We start from the raw sequence: 10,169 nt of genomic DNA on the forward strand, positions 1-10,169 counted from the left end.
ATACAAAATGTCGAAACACGAAGCTAAACAAATTTGTATCTAAAAGACAAATTATGCGCTAAGTCAAATTAAAATCGACCTAGCAAATTCTTACGCTTCATGTAACTGTTCAAATGTTAGTTTACTATAAGTTTACGTAAAATTCTGTTGATAAAATTTTTCATGAGCAATGTTAAATTGAGATAACTAAAAGAATTCATTTCATATCATTTGAGGCGTAGTCGTGGACGCGTTGCTTCTGTTTGTATTATACTTTGAAGTATTAAGTTTCAGTCAAATAAAATGATGTAGTTTATTTTTGTATACTTATATAAGGATTAAGTATATTAATTATTTAAATAAAATATAAAATGGTGTATAAATTGGAAGTAAGTGCAAACAGTGAAAATGTTGGTCGTTTTAGATCGATCTTTTCACAGGTACGTAAATTATTTTATATTATTTTCAATATTATCAAAAATTATAACTTAAATTTTTAGAATTAGCATTTGTTGTATGTAAAAATAAAAATGAAAAATAAAATACCATTCCAGTCAGATAAATTTCTCTCAAAGCAAAATAAAATTAACATACGCATTTGAGACCGAACGGTTGGTTTGGAAAAAAAATTAAATAGTGATATTTGTAGAGAATTTTAGTTACTTTATTTTCTGTATACAAACCATTTACAAAAATTTAATAGTTTTTGATTTTTAGGCAAAAAACCGAAAAAGCGCAGATTTATTTGCTTTTTGCGATTTTTTCAATGTTGTGTCACGAAATTTTGTCCGCAAACCTCAGATTTGAATTCAACATCCAAAAATACGTAAAGAATGAAAGAAATCAGAACTACCCCAAAACTTTCTTAGTAAAAAGACAATTTAACTTGACTACGAAGCAATGACCGTAAATATTAAATAACAGACAAAATTTTTGAACAACATTGAATCTCGAACACGAAACCCGATGCAGTTCGAGTCGTTATTGATTTTAAGGCCTCTTTTATTTAATTTTATTTATAAATAATTTTCCAGTTTCTCCAAAATCACAGAGGAGCTGGGACGACATAAACTGCAAATTGACTTATGAAAATCTTTTAAGCTGTAGTACAGGCTCGGCGCGTGCTAGGCTTTTGGCCGTGGGTACGCATGAGGCCGGCTACTGGCTTCACGCGTACCCTTCGACAAATACAGGAACATTTCTTGAGCCTGACACGCTTCGAATCGCAACCTGTCTACTGCTTGGGGTTCCGGTCTGCGCTCCTCATAAATGTCCCTGTGGCAGTGATGTCGATAAGCTAGGACATCACGGTCTGTCATGCCTAAAAAGTGCAGGCCGCTTCTCGAGACATGCCGCACTTAACGATATCATACGCCGGTCCCTTGCCACCGTCAACGTGCCAAGTCTACTTGAGCCGACTGGTATTGCAAGAGACGATGGCAAGAGACCGGACGGTATGAGTTTGATTCCATGGAAGATGGGCCGGGTGCTGGTATGGGATGCAACCTGTTCAGACACGCTGGCCCCTTCCCATCTACATGGAACCAACAACAGAGCTGGTGCGGCTTGTGAAGCGGCGGAAAAAACAAAAGCAGACAAATACAGGGGTCTAGGCTCCGAATATGATTTTGTCCCATTCGGTGTCGAGACCCTTGGTCCGTGGGGTCCTAGTGCTATAACCCTTTTTAAGGAAATATCGAAAAGGTTATTCGACGTCACAGGAGACCGAAGAGCTGGCAGCTACTTCGGACAAAGAATTAGTCTAGCTATTCAAAGGGGGAACGCTGCCAGTATCTTCGGAACCTTGCCTAAAGGGACTCCTTTTAATAATATTTTTTAATTATTATATTATGTATATATATATACTTAAGGTTTTTTAGTTTAATGTTATTTATCTAATTATTATTATTATATTATAAGTTGCTAATAAACTTTGTTTATTTATAAATAAATTTGTAAGCAACTTAATTAATTAAACAAAAAATTATAATTTATCAAAATTGAGTTAAAGAACGGATGCAGAAAAAAGGTTATTCTTCGATTTCACGGTACTTTTAAAGGTTTGAACAACTCTCAAATACTATGAATATAATTATATAAATATAAAAAGATTACATAAAGATTAAATAAGAGTATTTTAGACACTTTAATTTAATGACTATAAATAGGATGTATTACTTAATAATTTATAAATATTCTTATCCAGTAATTGATTAAATTAGCAACATAAATAATTAATCCTTTAAGTCTTTATATTTGGTAAACAAGACGATATTATTTTGTAATGGGGATCATATTTCAGATTATTACAACAGACTGTCTCGCTTAAAGAACATTGTGCATACATATTTTCATGTATTTTATGAGTCATTTGCCTGAATGTCATCTATCACGACATCGTATATGTGAGACTTGACTTTTTATAGTTGGAGTTTCTTGGAGTTTACTCGTTAAGAATCGATTTTCATAAAAGGTATGAAAAAAATGAGGAGTAAAATCTACTGAACGAATAACTTCGTTACGTTTCTTGTAACGCCATCTATCGCGTAAAGTCTAAAGGCATAACGACATTTTCTAATAACGGCATCTCGTTGTAGCTAGCGTATCATTGATAAATGGCGTTTAGTTGATTTTTTTATTTACCCTTTTGATATGCAATTAATCTTTTTCTCAGACTAGTAAGCTTTTTTGTGCCTATTTAGATAGTCGATATGAAGTAAGAGTAAACTCCAATCGTGCGTCAGAGCTGACACACACACACTTTTTTTACACGTATTTCATAGGTTACTCCTCTAAACATAATCTATATTTTATAGATTACTTCATTACCTATTTATTTCAATTTAAAAACAAAGTATAGACTGTATAATTTTTTGACGTGACAACGTCTAATAAATCGATGAACGCCGGCTGCATGCACGAAAAAGGATGACTCATTGTCCCGTTACACCCACTGTACGCTTGCACCGCATCTTTCTCTCTTCCACTCGATTGCTTTGATGCGTCCGAGAAGATGTTTTGTTATGACGTTGTCACTTTAAGCTATCGTTTGTAAATCAATTTCACAGACAACTAAAATTTTAAACTTAAACAGTCACTATGTACACTCCCTTGTACGTGACTCATTGCGATTGCAAGTTTCCCCGTGACCATAGAGAGCGTCTCAACGCAGCCTAAAATATCTGAAATCTCAAAATTTTAATCGCGTTACTGTCTATAATAAAAGTAATAATAATAACAAATTAATAAAATCTTATCTAAATAAAAATGAATGTTGCTAAGCGCATAAGTCGAGAATGGTTCGACCAATTCGACTAATTTATTTTTTTGCATGTTCCTTAAGGCCCTCGGAAGGTTACGATACTAAAAAAAATATATATTTTTACTATTAACTTTTGACAGAACGAAGTCTATCCGGGTAGCTAGTAATAATAATAATAATATTTATATACAGATTGTAGCATCGATGTCATCATTTCTTCTTTTGTTCGACTTGGGAATGGCAATAAATTTTTCGACGATTATGATCCCAGCACTACTGAATGCCTCAGAAGGTTTATCTCTAAATGAAGAAGAAGCGTCTTGGTTTGGTATTTTTTTTAATTAAACTTACAATATTATATTTAATTTATTAGGTCACCCATTTACGCACTATACATATGTTATCAGACAAAACATGCCAAGCTTAGGTCAGCATCACTGTGTTTCAGGGCACTAAATTGTTCTTTGACATCGTTCTGGTGTAGTGGTGACCGTGAGCGCTCACACATCGCTGATTGTGGGTTCGAGTCCCGCTCGGGAGGATATATGTATTCGTACAAATATTTCTTTCTGGTTTTTCTTTCGTTCTGGTTGTCCTTGTTGTCTCCCCATCGTGCCTCGGAGAGCATGTTAAGCAGTCGGTCTCGGTTGTTATCATAGACAACTGATGGCAATCGTTACTCATATTATCCGTCAACCGGCATTGAAGTAGCGTGGTGGATTAGGCTTCGACCCTTCTCCCACGGAGAAAGAAGCTTATGCAGCAGTGAGATGTTACAGGCTGAAATCATGCTGCTGCTCAAGTGCTTGTCATGAAATTTATTATGAGAATAGTTTGACGTCTGGGGAAGGACATAGGCTTAACTTAGTGTGAAACCGTTAAAAACTTTGAAATAGGACATTTGTAGAAGTCGTTTAGCTATATGTATATGGTTTCTGTAATATTTATTTTCAGGAAGCGTATCATTTTTATCACAGCCAGTAGGTGCCATACTCTCTGGACCAGTCGTCGATTACTTTGGTAGACGAAAGTCTAATTTTCTGGTGAATATACCCATGATAGTAGCGTGGATCCTCATGTATTACTCATGGAACCTTCCAACTCTATTCATCGCTAACGCTTTGTTGGGAATTAGCTCAGGAATCATGGAAGCCCCCATCAGCTGTTATATAGGAGAAATCACGTAAAATAAATCATTCCTACTACATTTTTGTAAAAATATTGTCTGATAAAATCATTGATCCTAAAACGATATCAATTAAAGTTTTTTTAGTTAGAAACAACAACAAAACAAAATTGTGCAGTAATAAGCTAGAAATAGGCAAAGCCCTTTGATTTGATTGAGATGGAAGTTATGAAAATTTTAATGATTGTAACAATGATATTTTTATCATAATAACAAAAATATCTCTATATATCGTACTTTGTATGCTATTTCGATATTTTAATAAAACCCTTTTCCATTTTAAAATTTAGTTCGCTAAAGAAAGCAAAAAGTCTTCATGAAAATAAATTATAATGATTTTGACAGTGAGCCGTCGATTCGAGGAGCTTTGTGTGCATTAACTCAAACGTTCACAGCATTTGGTGTACTCTTTATGTACTTCTTGGGCACTTTTCTGGAATGGCGGAGCGCTGCGTTAGTATGCCTCATTGCACCAGTTGCTTCGATGGCCACCGTAATTTTAGTAAGTTAAATTATTTTTATTTTAGAAAAGTTTAGCACAACTTAAAGAATCTGGTTTGCAATAAGTTTTTTTTTTTATCTTCATTAAAGACGATAATAAAATAATAATGTCAAATATTACTTCATATTAAAATTTATATTTTTTATTTTCATAACTTAAAATCTTAAAGAGACCATCCAATATTTTTTTATTCCATCGCTTCTTTGTTTCATTGGAATACTTAAGCTATGATGTTTTAATGAACTATAACTATGCAAAATAATTGTGTTTGCTCGCAAACGAAAAAAAAACCGACTTCAATTACATCGACGAGTAATACAACGTAGATCAACGAAAAAATAGTCAAGTGACAACGCATTATCAAAGATTACTCAAAAAGTAGTTATCAGATCTCGATAAAATTTAAATGTGACCACATGATAAACTTCGGCTTTCGATTAAATTAAAAATCATTAAAATCGGTACACCTAATAAAAAGTTATTGCGGATTTTCAAGAAGTTCCCTCGATTTCTCTGGGATCCCATCATCAGATCCTGGTTTCCCTATCATGGTACTAAGCTAGGAATATCTTCTTTCCAACAAAAAAAGAATTATTAAAATCTGTACATCCAGTAGAAAGTTATGCGGTATAATACAATGTAGGTCGACGAAAAAAGCATCAAGTAAAAACGCATTATTAGATATAGCTCGAAAAGTAGTTGTTAGATCTCAAATAAATTTAAATGGGACCAATTGGCACACACCACCTGTCGATTATAAGAAAATTTGTCGAAATCGCTCCACCGAGTCAAAAGTTCTGATGTAACATACATAAAAAAAAAAAAAAAAAAAAAAAAAATACAGTCGAATTGAGAACCTCCTCCTTTTTTGGAAGTCGGTTAAAAAATAATAATAATAATTTAAAATGATTTTTTTTTATTTAGTCACCAGAAACACCAATATGGCTACTAACGAAAAATCGAGAAAAGGATGCATTGACATCCCTGTGTAAACTACGCGGTTGGACCTCACCGGAAAACGTCCAAGAAGAATTCGTTGAACTGACTGCTTATAGTAAAAAATTAGTAAACTGCGTCATATGTTCTAGTACTAATCAAGATTACAAGCGCTGCGAACATGAATCGATGAATTGGTTTTTAAGGTAACATATCTATATACAAATCATATAAATACATATAAACGCTTTAACTCAACGGCACAAACGGCGAGATCGTGACATCTACATGGCCGTACAAATCCGTTACGTGAGGAAAATAACGAAAATTATAAATTTCATTTTTTTGATGTGATGATGATGAACTTCAGTTGTATAAAAGTTATAGAATTTTAATAATGGTACTATTAAACCAAAAGGTATAAACATTTTTATTATTCAAGTATAAAGAGTCATTATGGTAAAATTAAAAACTTATCATTATTATCATTGTCGTGATGCACGTTGTGTATGTAAGTATGTTGATATCAATATGTGAGAGAATCAGTGAAACAAGCTCTTAGAGTTACAAAACAAAAAGAAACACATACGCGCACACAGATATCACACACGCAAAACAATAAACCTTTTTTACCTCTTACATATCTTTTTATTTATTTATAAAAGAACCAGGCAGAAGTATTTAACCTCATATTTGATACCTGCCAGTTCTACCTCAAGATTTTTTTATGTAATCTTACTGTAATGCCATATGACTTAGGTATAGTGTCCACCAAAGATAGGAAGATCTAGTTGAATTTTTGTCCAGAGCTTCGGAATTATGAAATGAAAATATGAACAATATTTTCCGATTTTACCGATAGAAATAATATGAACTGATTATTTAAATAAAAAATTATGAGTGCAATTAAAAAAAGGAAAAAAATAATCAATCTGGAGGACGACATGGGGATTTGAACCATGGTCGTCTCGGTCGATCTCGACAGGCCGATTTCCCATCTAAGCTATTGCAACTTTATTGACAATTGCAAAACTTACCTTTGTATTATAACGATATTGTAGCCATTTTTTCATTGCCTAAATACAGAAATAAAACGACATTTTCTAAAACTGAATACTAGTTATATTGATTTTTCGCCCCCGAAATCCCCTGCATACTAAATTTCATGAAAATCATTGGAGTCGTTTCCGAGATTCAGATTGCATATATATAGATATATACAAGAATTGCTCGTTTAATAGTACTAGATAACACACTTGTAACAAAAGTAACGGTTTTAAGTATGTTTTGTATTTTTTTTTCAGACGTACTATAAAATTCAAATACGTTATGTTCTGTAAAGAGACGTTACGACCCTTATCGCTTGTGGTGATGTATTTCTTATTTTTCGTGATGAGTGGTCTCACGCCCCTTCGACCAAACTTAATCAATATCTCTGGAGCTCTGGGGATAGCACAAGATGGTAAAAGAGTTGTGGTAAGATATCAATCAGTATAACACTATCATATAAGAATCTTTAAAAAAAAACATCAATCAATATAGGCTATAAGAAGTAAAAAGTTATTATAACACAGTGATAACACTCTAATAATCGATAATCTTCCATAATATTCTTTTGGCATATAAAATTATTTTCACAAATAAACAATCAAAAGGCTAGTGGATAAATTAACTATTACTACGTGACGTAATACTAGCTACTACTGTAACTTGCTTTGTACTACTAAGTAACAGAAATCCTAAAAAAATTGGTGTAACTTAAAAACTAAAAAAAAATTTTTTTTACTATCAATTTCTAGCATAAATAATGTTGGAAGGAAACAACTTCTTAAAATTTTGCTTTTTTTTTATTTAACTCATAAATTACTAATAACAAGACGCTTATTTTTAACAATTATTATAAAAAAGCTAGCTAGCCCCGCAAACGTTATTTTGCCATATATGTTATTAACCCCCTTAATTTCACCCCCCCCCCCCCACTTATACTTAAGTGTATGAAAAATAGACGTTGGCCGATTCTCAGAACTATCCGATGTGCACACAAAATTTCATAAAAATCGATCCAGCCGTTTCGGAGGAGTATTGTAACTAACATTGTGACACGAGAATTTTATATATAAGATATTATAAAATACCTTACAACATTTAAGTTAGAAATTCATTACGTTACCAAATCACCTTTATCTATTTTTTGCAGCTAATGGTTGGAGTTATAACATTCGTTATAAGTTTCATCGTCATCGGACTTATTAAAATTCTTGGGAAGCGAATAGTTGTCATAAGCGCACTATTCGCAAGCGCAGTCGTCTGTACCCTTTTGAGTACATATGCTAAAATAAATTTAGATGATTCTGTATTTTCATACAATCCATCGACATTCCCTAAAGAGACTAGTGTCCTACCATTGGTGCTACTGTACCTTCTAACAATATTTACTGCTTTGGGAGTACCATGGGTTTTACTTGGAGAACTTTTTCCGTTCAGGTAAACTATCACAAAATTATACTTCTATTTACCAAACAAATATTTTGAAAATTATATACAATTGATATAAAAGAAAAAACAAATCAACAAATCTGAAACAGTTATCAACTTTAACATGAATGTAGATATTTACAAGAAATACTACTGCTTATTAATATAATTTTTTTCTTTCAAGTTATTTAGATTAAATAGATTTTTATATAAACCGATAACATAATTTTAATATTTAATCTACAATACATACGACATGTTTTCCATTTTATCGAACTTTATTTTACCAGATTATATTATCCATTTTACTTTTTTCACACATCTACAGGAGTCGCGCAACATCACAGGGGTTGTCTGCAGCAAGCAACTATCTGTTTTCGTTTCTCGGATCAAAAACTTTCATTGATCTGGAAACTAATATTCAACTATGGGGAACTTTCGCTACATATGCAGCATTCGGTTTTCTGGGATCTATTTATTTGTACTTTTTCCTCCCAGAAACCGAAGGTAAAACGCTACAAGAGATAGAAGGATTCTACAACGGTGAACTGCGAGTATTTGGTGGAAATTCAGTTTTGAAATGTTTGAAAAGAGAAAAAAGATAAAAGATTATCGAAAAATATAACATGTTCTTAGAATAATAATACGTAGAAGCCTAGAAGCATATAAAATAGGTATTTAACCTAACGATAACTAATAATACTAACTACTATTTATCACAATAGCAAAAAGGTATATGTTGTTATGTTTACGAAACTAGCTGTTGGTTCAGCTAGTATGGTATCTTGTCAAACATAATAAAACATATCTAAAAAAGTGACCGTATTCAACGTGCTTTTATTAGGGCACTACGCGTAGTTCATGTGAAAAATAAATATCTTTGAACATACAGACACGGTCGTCTTTTCCTACGATAGACTACTTACTGTCTCTTTCGCAGGTACCAACAGACCGATAAAGCTACATATTTTTATTGATATATGTATACTAATTATCTATTTATTATACAAAATATATGTTCAAACGCAAAAACAAACCTAACACTTCAATGAATAAAAATTACCCAAAATATTTTGTTGTTTAACTATGATTGTAATTAAAGATATATTTTTTCATATAAGTTAAAGTTTCTAAGAAGTAGTAAATAATTTTTAACAGTTCAACTCATTTTTATTGTAAATTAGACGATGTGAACCATAATTGAAAAACGTGAAAATACTGTACTACTAGAAATATTTTCTGACTACTACTGTGATCGGTCAGAACTACTTTGACACCATACTGCAATATAGACCAGTGCGTTTAGCCTTTGAAAATAGCAAAAAGTGAAAAAAATTATAGTAGGATGAAACCCATTGGAAAAGCAAGAGAACTCTGAGAACATTTACCATAGTAATGTCTTTTTTTGACACCATCTGAAAGTAGATATTTTAACGAACAATTAAATAAGACTTAAAAAGGTAAGTTTCACCAAATTGCGTAAAAATAAAATTGTAAAAGATCATCATCATCATCATTACAGCCTATACAGTCCACTGCTGGACATAGGCCTCCACAAGTTTACGCCAAAAATAACGTGAACTCATGTGTTTTGTCCATAGCCACCACGCTGGGCAGGCGGGTTGGTGACCGCAGTACTGGCTTTGTCGCATCGAAGACGCTGCTACCCGTCTTCAGCCTGTGTATTTCAAAGCCAGCAGTTGGATGATTATCGCGCCATCGGTTGGCTTTTTAATTTCCAAGGTGGTAGTGGAACTGTGTTATCCCTTAGTTGCCTCTTACGACACCCACGAGAAGAGAGGGGGTGGCTATATTCTTTAGTACCGTAG

At 32.9% G+C, this 10,169-nt stretch overlaps 1 protein-coding gene across 1 annotated transcript; it reads left to right on the plus strand.

The window, feature by feature from the left end:
* The first annotated feature begins 350 nt into the window (after window positions 1–350).
* On the plus strand, window positions 351–9,411 carry LOC123664059 (facilitated trehalose transporter Tret1-like). Its single transcript, XM_045598678.1, has 8 exons — window positions 351–419; window positions 3,434–3,569; window positions 4,196–4,424; window positions 4,773–4,929; window positions 5,854–6,071; window positions 7,170–7,341; window positions 8,063–8,349; window positions 8,669–9,411. Exons 1-8 carry the CDS (start codon window positions 351–353, stop codon window positions 8,943–8,945), a joined length of 1,545 nt encoding a protein of 514 aa, XP_045454634.1. The 3' UTR covers window positions 8,946–9,411.
* Window positions 9,412–10,169: the final 758 nt, after the last annotated feature.

Source organism: Melitaea cinxia, chromosome 21, assembly GCF_905220565.1.
Source record: "Melitaea cinxia chromosome 21, ilMelCinx1.1, whole genome shotgun sequence".
Classification (NCBI taxonomy): Eukaryota; Metazoa; Arthropoda; class Insecta; order Lepidoptera; family Nymphalidae; genus Melitaea; species Melitaea cinxia.

Excerpts from the sequence above, each read along its gene's own strand:
- LOC123664059 (XM_045598678.1), top strand. The coding sequence starts at position 351 with ATGGTGTATAAATTGGAAGTAAGTGCAAACAGTGAAAATGTTGGTCGT. Across the intron at positions 7,342-8,062 it reads AAGATGGTAAAAGAGTTGTG|CTAATGGTTGGAGTTATAAC; the intron begins GTAAGATATCAA and ends TATTTTTTGCAG. Across the intron at positions 8,350-8,668 it reads GGAGAACTTTTTCCGTTCAG|GAGTCGCGCAACATCACAGG; the intron begins GTAAACTATCAC and ends ACACATCTACAG.